This window comes from Canis lupus, chromosome 35, assembly GCF_011100685.1.
Source record: "Canis lupus familiaris isolate Mischka breed German Shepherd chromosome 35, alternate assembly UU_Cfam_GSD_1.0, whole genome shotgun sequence".
In the NCBI taxonomy this organism is placed as follows: domain Eukaryota; kingdom Metazoa; phylum Chordata; class Mammalia; order Carnivora; family Canidae; genus Canis; species Canis lupus.
Window position 1 is genome coordinate 12,043,549 of NC_049256.1, and position 17,303 is coordinate 12,060,851.

Consider the following 17,303-nt stretch of genomic DNA (forward strand, 5'->3'; position numbering starts at 1 on the left):
GACTCCTCAATCACCAAACACCGCCTGGTCCTGACCACATTCTTGGTTCAATAAAGAAGTTACCTGTGTTGTAGGTTTGGAGATATAGATAGATAGACTTTTAAATTAAAAAAAAAATTTTTTTTTTAAACTAGTATGGTTGCTTTGCACTAGTGAGTTTGAAACAGACTTCAGGCAGTTAATCTCAAAGTAAATTGTGATACATGCCATTTCTTTTTAGGAGTCTTGAGCACAAAAATGATCAAGAGAAAGGGGCTAATGCTTACCTTGAAGAATACAAAGGAGTAACAATCCCTAGCCTGTGGAGGAAGGGATGTGAAGTAACCCCTAAGGGCAATCTTGACTGGGTTGTCCTAGAAGGAAACGCAACTGAATATTTTCCTGAGAGCCCAAAGCACCCCCACCCCCTTAAGCATAACTGTACCACTGACATTAAAACATTCCCCAAATGTGCATTTCCAAAAATCAAGGAAGCTGCTAGCCCAAAAGAATAAATCTTCCCTGTAACAATTTAAGGAAAGCCTCTGAATGAGGGCAGAAAAGGTCAAAGTCTAGGTTCCCTCTTCCCACCAGTCAGAGAACACCGCATAGACCTCTCAGAGGCAAAGAAAATAAGCTGATCAGAACTAATTTTTCTGGACAATTAAAAATGGCCTATTTTTGCTTTATGGACACCTTCTGTTTTCTTCTTAAAGGTTTGAAATTTGAGTTAATTTTTAATCTCACTCTAACTAACTAACTCTAACTAATCTAACTTGAGTGTAACAGCTGATAAACTTTTGACCCTGCCAAAAAACTAAGGATCCCCAAGTAGTCATAATATCTGTTAAACTCAAAGATTCAATTGCTTAGCAATATGGAAAAATCAATCATTTAAGTCTTTAAGTGTTGCAAGTAAACTCAGTTGATAAAGTGTCATTATGAAACAAAAGTTTATGTGCAAAGCTACCATTGGTCTCTCTGATCAAGGTCTTTTTTTAAAAGATTTATTTATTCATTCGTTTATTTGTGGGGGTGGGGGCAGAAGGAGAGGGAGAGAATCCTAGACTTCCCACTGAGTGCAGAGTTCCACACAAGGCTCAGTCTCTTGACCCTGAGATCATGACCTGAGTTAGATCAGATGCCTAACTAAGGTGCCCTTCTGATCAGTGTCTTAATACTGTAGTCATTCTGTCGGAAAACAGTAAACCACTTTACTTATTTGCAAATTTATTATTTGTCTGCTAGATGGGTGTTCTATTTATTATACTAATAAATACATTTATCACACTAGTGGATTAAGTTTCATATGTACATATTTTAAATGTAAGTGACCATGAACAACATAACACTTTTTGCAGGGCACCTAGGTGGCTCAGCTGGTTAAGCTTTTAACTCTTAATATATGCTCAGGTCATGATTTCAGGATCATGAGATCAAGCCCCCTGTCGGGTTACATGCTGGGTGTGGGGCCTGCTTGAGATTCTCTCTCTCTCTCAAAACAAAACAAAACAAAAAAAACACAAACACTTTTCCTGGCGTGCTCCATTTTCCAAATATTGGAAATGGATCATTAGGTTGTATATATTTGTTTACATATTTAAATACATACATATAATCTATGTAACATGCAAAGACAGATATTATATATATAAATACAAATATATATTTACCTATCTATCCATCCATCTATTCTTACAATTTGCGGGGAAGAAACTACATGGGAAAGTCATTTTGATTCGTCCATTCTCATCTATGATAATAGAGAAGAGTACTATGGCTTTCATCACATTTTTATGAGAAGAATACATTTACACTAGTTCATGGATAAGTCTATATGGAATAAAACAGGTAATGTTTTTGGAGAAGATTTATATCTGGTTTTGCTACCTCTAGTATGTGACCTTAGATAAATTATTTATTCTTTGACACTCAATTTTCTCACTTGTAAAGTAGGTTCATTGATACAGGACTTGCCTCTCTCAAAAGTTTTTTGTAAGGCTTCAAAAGAGGTAAATGTTTTCCAGTGCACTTCTACACACATTAAGTGATTAATAAATATAAAATAAGTACACTTGCAGTGTATTCAAGTGATAACTAAAAGCCAAAACAACATATATGTAAAAATCAAAATAATTACTCAGTAAATTCATAAAGCATCGCTTTGTTTATATTACTATTAAGATATTCATTTTCAATTTCAGTAAGAATTTAATGTTATTACTTGTAGATTTCATTATGTAAAAATAACAACATACCTTGGCCCCATCTACAAATTATATTACTGGAAGAAAATATAATTATAGAAATGCATACACATTTTAATTTCAAGAAGAACTTAAAATTACAGGTTTCACTACTTAAAAATGACATAACCTGACCCTTTCCACAAATATAATGATTGTGAAATGTAAATATAGTTGTAGGAACACATATACATCATCATTTACTAAAAAGTTACACAAGTATATATGCATGGATGAAACAACTACATTACTGAAACATGCCTAAACTCGACTATGATAAATAATTATAAATGCATTAAGAGATAATGGTCTTTAAAAGAACTGTATATGGACATGTTTGCAAAGCAGATATGCATATCCAAATTAATATTTTATGGATAGTAAATGAGATTGATGAGAAAAGAGCATTGCATGGAAAACCAGCAAAACTGGCCTTCACTTTATCAGCAAATAACTGTTTAGCATTTACCATAGGTTAGGCATTAGTCTAGATACTTGAGATACTTTACTAAGCAAAGCAAACAAAAATCTCTCCTCATGAAGCTTGCAAACAAAAGGGGACATGAAAGGACATGTCATGAAGGGACACAGAAAAATCACTGCAAATAATAATTATTAAAAGGTACCAAGTATTATATAAATGAATAAATCAAGTGCTATGAAAAAAATATAGGAGTGTAGGGGATCAGGCATGTGTGAATATGGTAAGACAGGTTTTAGTTTTAATTAGACTACCCTAAGCACTCTATTTAAGAAAGTACTAAGCAATAACTGAAATGAAAAAATACACTAGAGGGAGTCAACAATAGATTAGAGGATGCAGAAGAACAGATTGGCAATCTACAAGACAATGTAATAGAAAGCACCCAAGCTGGACAGCAAAAAAGCAAAGAGAATAGAAAAAGAAAAGAAAGGAGAAAAGGTTAAGGGATCTATTGGGCAACACCAAGGGAAGGAACATTTGTATTATATGGGTCTCAGAGGGAGAAGAGAGAAAGGGGCAGAAATTATATTTGAAGAAATAATAGCTGAACACTTCCTAACCTAGAGAAGGAGACACACTTCTAGGTTCAAGAAGCAGAGAGCTCCAAACAAGATGAACCAAGGAGATCCACACCATGATATGTAATAACTAAACTGTTAAAGATTACAAATAAGCAGAGCATTTTTTTTAAAGATTTATTTATTTATTTATGATAGAGAAAGAGAGAGAGGCAGAGACACAGGAGGAGGGAGAAGCAGGCTCCATGCCGGGAGCCTGACGTGGGACTCGATCCCAGGACTCCAGGATCACGCCCTGGCCCAAAGGCAGGCGCTAAACTGCTGAGCCACCCAGGGATTCCCTAAGCAGAGCATTTTAAAAGCAGCAAGAGAGGAGCAACTAATCACAAATGAATTAGGGAAATCCCAGGAAGCTATCTGCTAATTTTTCAGCAGAAACTCTGCAGGCCAGAAGAGAGTGGAGGATATATTCAAAGCGTTGAAAGGGAAAAACAACAACAATAGCGAGATTATCATTCAGAATAGGAGAGAGAGTTTCCCAGACAAATAGAAGGTAAAGGAGTTCACCACTGCTAAATTGGCTTTAGAGGAAATGTTAAAGGGACTTCATTAAAAGGAAGAGTCATAATTGGAATTATGAAATTTTCAGAATTAGAAAATTATGAAAGGACAAAGTTTCATGAATAAAAGCAAACATACAGTAAATGTAGTTTAACAATCACTTACAAAGCTACTATGCAGGTTACAGAACAAAAGTAGCAAAATCGATCATAAAGATTTGTTAAGGGAACTTAATACATAAAATGTGACAGAAGAGCACAAATAGTTTTCTTAGAATGTGTGTGAACTTAAGCGACCATCAACTTAATATAAACTGCTGTAGGGATGTCTGGGTGGCTCAGCGGTTGAGAGTCTGCCTTTGGCTCAGGGTATGATCCCAGAGTCCCAGGATCAAGTCCCACATTGGGCTTCCTGCATGGAGCCTGCTTCTCCCTCTGTCTCTCGCTCTCTGTGTCGTCTCTCATGAATAAATAAAATCTTAAAATATATATACACACATATATATAAACTGCTGTATAGATGTTATATATGAACTTAATGGAACCCACAAACAAAAACCTCTAACAAATACATAGAAAACAAAGAGAAAAAAAGGCAAACATAACATTAAAGAAAACCATGAACCACAAGGAAAGAGAGCAAGGGGGAAAAGGAACAGAGAACAAAGAAAAAAACCCAGAAAACATTTAACAAAATGGCAGTGAGTACATACCTATCAATAATTACTTTAAATGTAAATGGTCTAAATGTGCCAAAAGATACAGGATGACCAAATTAAAAAAAAAAGTCCAATATGTTTACATGCTGCCTACAATAGATCCACTGCAGATATAAAAATACGTAAGATGGAAAGTGAAGGTATGGAAAAAAATATTTCATGCAAAGAGAGGTGCAAAAGAATAATTTTAAAAAGCCAAACTAGCTATCGACAAAACAGACTTTCAAACAAAGACTGCATAAAGAATGACATTACATAATGATAAAGGGATCAATATAACAAAAGGACATAATAATTGTGAATATCTATACACCCAACAATGGAGCATGTGAATATATAAATATTGAAAAGGACAGTAATACAATAACAGCAGGGGACTTTAACACCCACTTACAACAATGGATAGATCATCCAGGCACAAAATCAGCAGAAAGAAGGAAATAATAAAGATTGAGGAATATATGAAAGATTTCTTTTAAAAAAAGGAAAGATTAATGAAATCAAGAACTGGTTCTTTGAAAAGATAAACAAAATTGATAAACCTCTAGCCAAACTCCAAGAAAAAAAGAGAAGACACAAAAACTAACACCAGAAATGAAAGAGAAGTGACAACGAACACCACAGAAATACAAAGAACATAAAAGATTACTAAGAAAAATCATTTTTGCCAACAAAAATTATATGACAACATAGAAGAAATGGATAAATTTTTAGAAACATACAATCTTCCAACAGTCAATCAGGAAGAAACAGAGAATTTGAACAGACCAATTACTAATAACAAAATTCAATCAGTAATCAAAAACCTCCCAACAAACGAAAGCCCAGGACCAGATGGATTCACAGGTGAGTATACCACACATTTAAAGAAGAGCTAACACCAATTCGCAAACTCTTCCAAAAAACAGAAGAGGAAGGAAGCTTCCAAATACCTTCTAGGTCAGCATTACCCTGATACCAAGACCAGACACTACAAAAAAAGAAAACTATAGGCAATATACCTGATGAATGTAGATGCAAAAATCCTCAACAAAATATTAGCAAGCCAATTCCAACAACACATTAAAAGGATGCCAAGATCAAGTGGGATTTATTCTGGGGAGCAAGTTTAGTCAATACCTGCACATCTGTCAATGTGATATGCCACATTAACGAAGCAAAAGGTAATAATCGTATGATAATGGCAATAAACGGAAAGAAGAATCTGACAAGATTTAACATCCACTCGTGATAAAAAATGCTCAACGATGCGTGCTTAGAGGGAATACATGTCAACATAATAAAGGCCATATATGACAAACCAGAGCTGACATCATATTCAATGGTGAAAAACAAAGTTTTCCCTCTAAGATCGGGAACAAGACAAGGACACCCACTGTCACCACTTTGATTTAACACAGTAACTATAAGTGCCAGCAAACAAACAATGAAAATAGATGAATGGTATCCAAATGGGTAGGGGAAAAGGAAAACTCACTATTAGCAGATGACAAAATACTATATACAGACAACCCTAAAGGCTTCACCAAAATGCCATTATGGTAAATGAATTCAGTACGGTTGCAAAATATAAATATACAGAAGTCTGTTGCACTTCTATATACTAACAAAGCAGAAAGAGAAATTAAGGAAACAATTCCACTTGTCATTGCACCAAAAAGAATAAAATACCTAGGAATAAACCTTACCAAGGAAGTGAAAGACCTATACTCTGAAAACTATAAAACACCGATAAAAGAAATTGAAGACACCATAAACAAATGAAAAAATATACCATGCTCATAGACTGGGACAATAATATTGTTAAAAATGTCCATACTACCCAAAGGAATATACAGATTCAATGCAGTCACCATCGAGTCAGCATTTTTCACACATCTCAGAATAACTAATCTTAATGTTAGTATGGAACCACAGAAAGAAGACCCTGCATGGCCAAAGCAATCTGAAGAAGAACAAAGCTGGAGGCATCACAATCTGATTTCAAAATATACTTACTACAAAGCCACAGAACTCAAAAGAGTATGGTACTGGCACAAAAACAGGCACATAATCAATGGTACAGGATAGAGAGCCCAGGATAATGAACTCATGCTTCTATAGGTTAATTAATCTAGGAAAAAGGAAGCAAGAATATACAACAGGAAAAGAAATAGTCTTCTCATTGATGATGCTGGGAAAACTTGACAGCTACATGCAAAAGAAGGAAACTGAATCACCTTCTCACATCATACACAAAAAAAACTCAAAAATAGATTAAAGACCTAAATGTGAGACATGAAACCATAAAAATCCTAGAAGACAGGCAGTAATTTCTTTGTTGGCCTTAGTGATATTTTTCTAGATCTGTCTCCTCAGGCAGGGGAAACAAAGGCAAAAAAAAAAAAAAAATTACACTATTGGGACTACATCAAAATAAAAAGCTTCTCCACAGCAAAGAAAACAACACAACAAAAAAGCAACCTACTGAATGGAATGATGCAAATGATTGCAAATGAGGTATCTAATAAAGGGTTCATTTCCAAAATATATAAATAACTCATACAATTCAACACCAAGAAACCCCAGATGACAGGATTAAAAAATGGGTAGAGGACCCGAAGAGAAAATTTTCCAAACAAGACATAAAGACATATAAAAATATGCTCAACATCACTAATCATCAGAGAAATACAAATGAAAACCACACTGAGATATCTTACACCTGCCAGAATGGCTAGGATCAAAAGGGAAAAAAAATAACAAGTGTTGGCAGGGGGAGAAGGGGGAGGAAGGAGGGGAGGAGGAATTAAGAAGATAGCCATAGAGCTCAGTGGCAGAGGGAGGGAGCCAGCCAGCAAGAAGAGTCAGTGTGAAGGCTCCACGGTCTGCCAAAACAATCTTGTGAAAAGAGAATACCCCATTTTGCAGATGAGTAAATAGTGTCTCAAGAGTTATGTGATTTAGGGAATGGAGCTAGGCAATAAAAAAAAGCCAGACTAGAGCAGCCCGGGTGGCTCAGAGGTTTAGCACCGCCTTCAGCCCAGGGCCTGATCCTGGAGACTTGGGATAGAGCCCCCACATCATGCTCCCTGAATAGGAGCCTGCTTCTCCCTCTGTCTCTGCCTCTCTCTCTGTGTCTCTCATGAATAAATAAATAAAATCTTTATTTAAAAAAAAAAAGCCAGACTAGAAAGATACTAGATTTCTTAACTCTCAGTCTAGCACCTTTCTGTTGTTTTGTGCCTTTGTTCATCAGGTGAGAGGCAAGTGTGCTGTTTCCTATAAAGCCCTGAGTAAGGGGTCACATAGTTGTGGTTGTTGCTGTTATTACTAATCAGGTGCACTGACAGTTCTTGAAAAGTAGTTAAAGCTCAAAGGATAATTTCATTTTCCCTTCCCATGGTTTATTTTTTTCCTTCCTTTATCTGTGCTTCTTTCCTTGGGTGGGTCATTTCAACATCAAATTGTCAGTCAAAGGAATCCTATTTCTTTGGATATTTGATAAAGGTGTGAAACATAGGAATAAGGTATGAAATAGAAAGCACGTATAACTTAGTATACAAAGGAGCTGTGAGAGAATGGTGAGAACGTGGAGCCCAGGGACTTGGCAGGTAGAGGACTACCTTTCTCTAGAGGCAGGAGGCACAGAAGGAAGGGAAGTGCAGGGAGGGGGGCCTTGGAAACACAGTAGGATCAGAGCTCCTCGCACCCCCACCGCAACCCACCCCCAAGTTTTAAGCTACTAGAGGAAAATGAAGACTCTGGCCTTGAAAACATAATGAGCTTCAAGTGAAAAGGTAAAAAAAGAAAAAAAAAAAAACTAAGAAACCACAAAGGAGGAAATCTGTAAGAAAGGCAAGAATAACGGAGAGGGGGCTGGAGAAGAGAGAAGATGTAAAGAGACTTTCAACAAGAGAGACTGTTACACAATAAACAATATAAAAGAAAAAGGCGAGTAAGAATCCGATTTCAGACACCGTAGACTCGAAAGCCGGTGGAATTACTAACAGCCAAAGGGAAGACAGAGGACAGTCTGAAAGGTGAGTAGCTGACTTTTGGTAACACCAGGTTTTAGGTGGCAGTGAGGTTCTCACGAGTGGGAAGGGGCCAGCAGAGAAGAGGTAAATTTGGAAGATGAGTATCACCTGGGGCAACTCGGCCCCACAGGTAGCTACCGAGCACTTGAAATCGTGGCTCACCTGAACTGCACGTGCTGTCAGTATAAAACACACCAGATTTTGAAGACTTCATATGGGGGAAAAAAAAGTATATCTAATTTTGTTACACTTATTTCATGTTGAAATAATATCTGCATGAATTGGGTTAAATAAAGTCTATTATTAAAATTAATTTCACCTGTCTCTTACTATGATTACAAGAAAATTTTAAATTACAGATGCAAAAAAAAATTACAGATGCAATTTGTGTATTTCTACTAGACAGTGCTGATATAGAGCAATCCTAGATACATTTCAGGATCACATAAGGGGATGAGAACCAGGAGAGAGTTACAGATATTATTCTGACACATTTCAACTAGAAATAGCCAGGTATGGGAGCAACAACACACGTCATTATAAAAGATAATATTCACTGAATGCTCAAAGAGCTATACTAGCCACATCTGGTTCATTATCTTCTTCGTTCCTCCCAACGTTATGAAATGATACCATGGTCTTCTTTTATAGAAAAAAAAAATGTTCTAAAGAAGTTAACCTGCCCAAGGTCACACAGTTAAATCTTGGTGTTGGAGTTCAAATCCGTGACTCCCTCCAGATCTCAAAGTCTAAACTGCCACATCAACAATTCCAGAACAATTTACCCTCTGCAACTCTTAAATCGTTAAATGGTTATATTTAAACTAACAATTTACTAGAATGGTCCACTGTCAGAGTCAGGGAAGTAACAGTGATGTCCTAGTTTGATTAAGATACAAATGTGTAAATTTGTAACTTCAGAATTCTGCTGAGCTATTTGGCATATTTTCACTGTGTTGAGTTTAGAGTTTACTGGTGCAAGGTCTTGCCTTTTAATCCACTCCGAAAAAATCCAAAACTTTCAAGTTAGACGGTAGGCTGCTGAAGATGATCCTGGGCACAACCCTCCACCGAAGGGCCCTGAGTTCTGAATATAACAAACATGATATGGAGCCACTTAAATTTTAAACACCCTCTTTCAGACTATGAGAGCACCTGAACCTCCCAAACTGATTCAAATATTTTGAAGGGTTCAATTAAACTTCAATTAAAAAAAAAATGGTTTCAAGGGAGCTGGATGAAATTGCAACCTTTTGTTGAAAGAACAAGAATTAAGTATCCCCAGCTGGATACCTTAAAAGGGGATTTATACTCCTTGAAAAAGGCTATGCTTTGAGGAGTAGAAGAAAAAATGACTTGATATTTTGACTGGAATCATAACATAAAATCCCCTATAAATATAAATTGGGATCAAAAGAATGAGGGGTCTTTCACTTAGGTTTGGTGGCTGGATTTAGTTTCAAAGACAAATTTATCATTCTTTCCTTTCCATCTTTCATCTTTACTACCTATCTGGCCAAGGCAGCAATCACAGAACTGCTAAACTCATTTTCAAGACAATTTTACTACGCAGTCTGGCTCAGATTATAAAAACACATGTCCCCAGGCTGAAAACACAAAGGATTGCTATACATTTACATCACAGAGATGGGAAAACAAAAGGGAACTTGAGGGGGAAAAAAAAATAATATGCTTTGGAATAAGACTAATTAGCAGACATCGCGAGCAACTTTTCATGTTGGATTTGGAGCCAAAGCACTGTCCTTCTGAAACTGACCCACTAGCTTATTTTTGAATTTAAGCCCCAGAAGCCTTCCCACTGCCGGCATCATTTTTTTTTTTTTTTAAGTAACTTGTATATGGACAAATGCATAAAAATATCTCCTCTGAAAACCCACAGTTTCTGAAAAACACTTTTCTAAAAAGGTAGTATCACAAGTACAGGGTAGAGCTAATAGGCGCTAGCCCCTTATTTTGGCTCTTGTAGATTAATTCCCATGACTCTTCCATCCAATTAAGGGGATATCCTTGGACTTGTTTCCTTACTCATTACAATTCGTAATATTTTGTAACAAAGGTTCAGGCCTCCAAGGAGAGAGCCAGTTAGCCCTAAAAACGCGTTATCCCTCCGTGTGCAAAGGTGTCAAGAGCATGAAGTGACAGACTCCAGCATTAAGAGACGCCCAGCTACACTTTTGTCACTAAGGGTCACCACACGAGTCCCTCCTTTCCAAGAGCATTCCTCCTCTCAAACTTGGCTGGAGACTCTCATCCCTGTAGCTGCCAACTGGATAGAGAATCCTTGCAGGTGCACAGCCGCTTCCCCTTTGTACATCAGCATTCCGGATGCTGGTGTTCGGGGTGAATTTTCTCATTTACGGAGCACATGCTATGTGCCAGGCGCTGTCGCAGGTACTAGAAACAGAGCAGCTCACCAAGAATCTCTATGCTGGCATTTACATTCCGGCGGGGGGAGGGGGGGGCACACGTTCAGTAAACAAGAATTTAAACAAAAGAGTATGTCCAGGGATCCCTGGGTGGCGCAGCGGTTTAGCGCCTGCCTTTGGCTCAGGGGGTGATCCAGGGGTCCTGGGATCGAGTCCCACATCGGGCTCCCGGCATGGAGCCTGCTTCTCCCTCTGCCTGTGTGCGTGTGTGTGCGTGAGAGAGAGAGAGAGAGAGAGAGAGAGAGAGATGAATACATAAATAAAATCATGGGCAGCCCGGGTGGCTCAGCAGTATAGCATCACCTTCAGCCCAGGGCCTGGTCCTGGAGTCCCAGGATCGAGTCCCACCTCGGGCTCCCTGCATGGAGCCTGCTTCTCCCTCTGCCTCTCTCTCTCTCTCTCTCTCTCTCTCTCTCTCTGTCTCTCTGTGCCTCTCATGAATAAATACAATCTTTAAAATAAATGAAAATAAGATCTTAAAAAAAAAAAGCACGTCAAATAATAAAAGCCAAAAATGAAGGAAAAAAAAAAAAAAAAGGAGCAAGGAGGGTGAATGAAGCAAGTAGGAACTGGGGTGGGTGGAGTAGAAAAAAAAAAAAAGACTGAAATTCGAGATGGAGCCGGCTGCAAGTACCACCGGGGGGACGGCGGTGCCCGGGAGGGCGGAGCGCGCAGTGGGGCTGCCGGGCGGCAGGGGAGCGGGAGCGGGGAGCGCGCGGAGATTAGAGCCACGCGGAGACCCCATCACCTTCTCTTCCCGGGGTCCGGGGTCCGGGGTCCCGGGGGGCGGGGGGGCGGGGGGCGGCGCGAGCACAGGGTCCGGGCCCGGGCAGCCGGCGAGCGACCGTCGGGAAGAGGACCGACCCCCCCGACCCCCCCCCCCCCCCGGCACCCGCGGAGCCTCCCGACTGCCCCGGGCAGACCCAGCCGGGCCGGGACACGCCCCCGGGCCGCAGGCACCGGGTCAGCCGTTAGCGGACGAAGCCCCCGAGGTCCCGGGGCAGGCCGGGCGGGGGCGGGGAAGGGGGCGTCGGGCACCCCGGGCGCCGGGCGGGCCGCGGGCCGCGAGCCGGAGGGGGGCCGGACCCAGCCCCGAGCCCGCGGCCGCCCCGGGCCCGCCGAGCGCCGCGGGTTCCAGCGGTCGAACCCGCGGCCCCCGCGCCCCCGCCCGGCCCCTGCCCGCCCCGCGCGTCGGCGGAGGAGAGGAAGGGGGCGGCGGGGCGGGGCGGCGGGGCGGCGGGGCGGGCACTCACCATGATCCGCGGCGCCGGCGGCCGGGATGCGCTGTCCAGGGTAGCCGCCGTCCGTGTGCCCCGCTCCCGCCGCGCCCGCTCTTCTTACCCACGCCCACGCCCGGCGCGCGCACGCCCGCCCGCCCGCCGCCCGCCGCCCCCGCCCCCTCGGGCCGCGCGCCTCCCGCGCGGCGCTCCCACCGCCAGGGCCGTTTCGGGCGCCCGCGCTCCCCCCTCCCCTCCCTCCCCTCCCTCCCCTCCCTCCCTCCCCGGCGGCCGGTCGGTCGCGGCGCGAGGGGCGGGGCGGGCGGGGCGAGCGGGGCGCCCCCTGCCGGCCTGGCTAGGATTTGCAGGCCCAGCCTGCGTCCGGCGCGCGCCTCGGCCCAACGATCGCAGAGCCCCGCGCGGCCCGCCCGCCTCGGTGCGCTCTGCCCCGGGGACCCGGCGGCGGCCAGGGGAGGGGGGGAGGGTCGGGGGCCCTGGAGGGTCGGGGCCGTGGAGGGGTCGGGGCCCGTGGGGGGTCGGGGGCCGTGGGGGGCCGTGGAGGGTCAAGGGGGCCGGGGAGGGTCGGAGCCCGTGGAAGGGTCGGGGCCGGGGAGGGTCGGGGCCCGTGGGGAGTCGGGGGCCGTGGAGGGTCGTGGGGGGTCAGGGGGCCGGGGAGGGTCGGGGCCCGTGGGGAGTCGGGGCCGTGGAGGGCCGGGGAGGGTCAGGGGGCCGGGGAGGCTCGGGGCCGTGGAGGGTCCGGGCGCCGCTCCTCCTCCTGGTGGCTCCGCGGCCTTTAAGCGGGAAGGGCTAGTGCCGGAGCGGGTTTGTGGGACGTGCGCGTCTTAGGTCCCGGGGCCAGTCGGGTTCTGACGGCAGAAGGCGGGGAGCGGGTCAGTGTGAGCCCCGCGTCTGACTCGCGTCTCACCCGACGCTGCCTGCGGAAGGTCTCACTCCAGGGACTTCTTAGCTAATGCCCCCAGTGGTTACATTGGCACTTAATCGTGAACAGAAAGTATGGGATCTCAGATCCTTTTTTTTTTTTTTTAATTTTTTATTCATGAGATACCTAGAGAGAGAGAGGCAGAGACACAGGCAGAGGGAGAAGCAGGCTCCTTGCAGGGAGCCCGATGCGGGACCCGATCCCGGGTCTCCAGGATCACGCACAACCACTGAGCCCCCCAGGTGTCCCTCTGCTTGCCTTTTTGTGTGGCTGATGTGATCAACTGAAATGCAAGCAAATGTTTCTTGAGAGTCAGGAGCACCGCATCTGGACGTACACAGAGATACCGGCAACATATGCTTTAGCAATCTGAACCGTAAATATTAAGGATGTATTTGCAGTTCTGTGAAGTAGTAGAGTGAATAACCATAGATGTCAGGGCTAACACTTAATTGTCACATAACCACCTAGTATTTAGAGTTTCCAGTAGCTGGAGTGTTAAAAATCAGTTACATATTTGCTTATAAGGAGCGGATAGCAAAAAACAAACAAACAAAAAACGGAGTGGATAGCTTTAGACCATGAACAGGTAGGTAGGTATATTAAGCAAATCTCTTAAAATCTCACCATCCGTGAGTGGGCTCAAGAGTCAGCCCTGCCACATACTGGCTATGTGATACTGGCTCAGTTATCTAATTCTCTGTGCTTCAGTTTCTTGATCTATAAATGGTGATAAGCATGACACATTATCTATGGCTGTTAGGATTAAATTAATATGAATAAAGCACTAGAGAAATGCCTGGTGCAAAAGTACAAATTATTGATCTTGTTATTGATCTAATGCCCTTGGAAACCAGAAAGTGATATTGTATTAAATGCTGACATATTTTTATAAAACGTGTCCATAAGGTCGAAACCAAGTATACAATTTGATGTCGGTTCCATTCATTCATTCACATTGTTCATTCAACAAAATCCCATTTACAGTTGTACCAAAAGGAATAAAATACATAGGAATGAACTTAAGGTGAAACACCTGTATCCTGAAATAGTTGTTTTACTTCACCGCTGTATTGATGAACAAGCTTCCTAGAGGGAATAGAGACGAAGGAGCTAAATGAGGTTCGGATGCTAGAAGCCTCTTACTTGACCCAGATTTCAACCACGTGCATCGTTGCAACCTGAGCAACTTCTTTGACATCTGGGAAACAGATGGAAGGGATCCTAAGGTTAATTCAGAAGTTATAGAAGACAGCCTCAGCTTATAAGCTCCTCATTCTTTTAGCTCAAATGTGGTATTTGCAGGTAACTCCTGGGTATCTAACATAAACCATGCTGAATGACTTAGAATGGTAGCTCATTCCCGACTAGCTGCATTGCACAGATGAGGTACCTGAGGCCCAAAGAAGGCAAATATTGTGCCCAGGGTCACATGGTCAGGCGGTTGGAAAGAGGGGAAGCCAGGATGCAACCTGAAGCCTGTTGGATTCTTTCTAGGACACCATGCTGTTTTGAATAATCCAATCTTTAAAGAATCCTTATAAACTCGGCAGAGAAACTCACTTTCTGTGGTTTGAAAGAGCAGATGAGGGCAGCCCTGGTGGTTCAGTGGTTTAGCGCCACCTTCAGCCCAAGGCCTGATCCTGGAGACCTGGGATGGAGTCGCATGTCGGCCTCCCTACATGGAGCCTTGTCCCTCTGCCTGTGTCTCTCATGAATAAATAAATAAAACTAAAAAAAAAAAAAAAAAAACAGATGAAGTATGAACTTCATGCAATTTGAATTTTTTGTAATTATGGAAAATTCTAGACAGATTCTACCAAAGTAGACAGATGAATGAACTCTAAAGCATCCATCACCCGTCTTTAAAAATTATCTACTCATGACCAATCTTGTTTCATCTATACCACTACCTACTTCTCTCTTCTCTGTTCTATTATACTGTAGTGTTTTTTTCCATTATTTTGAGGCAAATCACAGTTATAATAGTTTGTAAATTTGTCAGCATATATCACTAGAGAAGAAATCTTTTTAAAAACACACATAAGGGGCATCTGGGTGGCTCAGTCAGTTTAGTGTCTGACTCTTGATCTCAGCTCAGGTCTTGATCTCAGGATCAAGAGTTGGGCATGGAGCCTACCTAAACAAACAAACAAAAAAACCCAAATCACAAAACCATTGTAATATCTTAAACATTAACAAGAAGTTATTAACAGCATTAATTATGGACATTGAGTATACAAATTTCCAAAGGTTGTCTTTTTTTAACATTGCAATTGGTTGCTATATCTTTTATGTCTCTTTAATCTCTACCCTCCATCTCTTTTCATTTTCCTTTTTTTTTTTTTTTACAGCATGTATCCCTTTTTAAAAGATTTTATTCATGAAAGACACACAAAGCAAGGCAGAGACATAGGAGAGGGAGAAGTAGGCTCCCTGCGAGGAGCCTGATGTGGGGCTCGATCCAAGGACTCCAGGAACATGACCTGAGCTGAAGGCAGACGCTCAACCCCCCAGGTGGCCACCCAGGTGTCCCATCTCTTTTCATTTTCTTGTAATTTGTATTGTAGCATTTCCCACAGTCTGGATTTTGTTGACCACACCTCCAGGGTATAGGTTAGCATGTGCTTCTAAGCTCTGAGTTTTTGTAAACTGATAACTATAACTAGTTCCAGAGGCTTGATTGGATTGAAGTTGTTGACAAGAAAATTCAGAGGTGGCTGTGTGTGTTTCCATCAGGATGCACATGACATCCAATTGTCACTCTCCCTGTGATGCTTAAGTGTTGGGTGATGCTCAATGCCCACATCCAGTGATTCATTAAGAGTTGCAAAATTGTGACATCCTAGCTATGTCATTCCTTCTTCATTTATTAGCTAGAATGCTTCCAAAAATTTGCCCCTACATGTGTTCTTTGGTTACCTATGGTGCTATTTATATGGGAAAAACACAAATTTTTTAAATGAAGAGCTGGTTCACTACCAATGTAAAAATTCAAAATTTAAACATGAATAAATAGCATTTGGAAATACTTAGGCTAGCTGCCAGTGTCAACAAGGCCACCACAACTGTTGTTACCCAATTTCCTTTTTTAAATATACCATGTTCTATCTTAACTAGAATGACTTTCAAAGATTTCTTTATTTATCTAGGCTCTGAAAAGGAAAAAAATTAACAGAAGACTCTACTGTGATTGGTCCTTTCCAAGGGAAGAGGTCAGAACTCAGGAGAATGAGTCATGAAGAATTTTTTGCATATTATTTGGTTTTATCACTAAATTAGTTGAATAGAAAAGTACATATGACAAAAGCTGTATTTTAGGAGGAGAGGGACAGAGGGAGAGTGAAAATCCTAAGCAGACTCCACACCCAGGGTGGAATTCGATGTGGGGCTCAATCTCAGAACCCTGAGATCATGACGTGAGCCGAAATGAAGGGTCTGATGCTTAAACAACTGAGCCACCCAGACACCCCTTGACAGTAATCTTGATTATAATTCGTCAGCATTGTAACTAGTTTCGTTAAAGGTAATTTGTGATTAGTTCTACAAATACTTCAGCTTATATCAGAATTTGCCTTAAAATGATCATTTCAACTGTCTTTTTAGCTTCTGTCACATGGTAAGCATTCAATTACTATTTAATACAGACCTACCTCCCCTTTTTTATTACTGCTTGCCAGGGGGGTTTCTGTGACATCCTAATGGGAATTTCATTAGCTCCAAAGACCTTTGAGAAATATTATTATTATTAGCTAATGGAAATGCAGTTCTCGAGCAAATGATATCATTTATATAAGCAATATCATGAAAAAAAATGTAGTCTTCACTTTGTCAAGGCCTGCCCCATACCAGCAACTGAAATGTTTACCAAAACAATGGGAGACATAGTTCCAGTTATCATGTATTAAGCATGACAGCTGCATTAGGAGTTGGGGTTTCATAGGTTCTGGCGTTATCTCCCCATTTCTGATGGGGGTCCTAAACATTGTACAAGCAGCGAAGAAACCCACCTAAACTAATGCCCATGGGGTCTGTTGAGCTCTAATAATAGCTGCGATTCAATGAACTAGGAATTTACATCCAGGAAACTTACATATGTTAAAGCATGAGATAAAGTTAGCAAGTGCGTGGCCCAGAAATTTTACCAATGAAATAGGTAAAATTGACCTCTTTT

The 17,303-nt window shown here is 41.9% G+C and overlaps 1 protein-coding gene across 1 annotated transcript in view; it reads right to left on the bottom strand.

Moving 5' to 3' along the window:
- ELOVL2 (ELOVL fatty acid elongase 2) overlaps positions 1 to 12,320 on the bottom strand; it is a 62,366-nt gene extending 50,046 nt beyond the window's left edge. Inside the window, exon 1 of the mRNA XM_038584170.1 lies at positions 12,226 to 12,320. Within this exon, the coding sequence (XP_038440098.1) occupies positions 12,226 to 12,228 (3 nt within the window). The 5' untranslated portion in view covers positions 12,229 to 12,320. The remainder of the gene's footprint in view (positions 1 to 12,225) is intronic.
- Between the last annotated feature and the right edge of the window lie 4,983 nt (positions 12,321 to 17,303).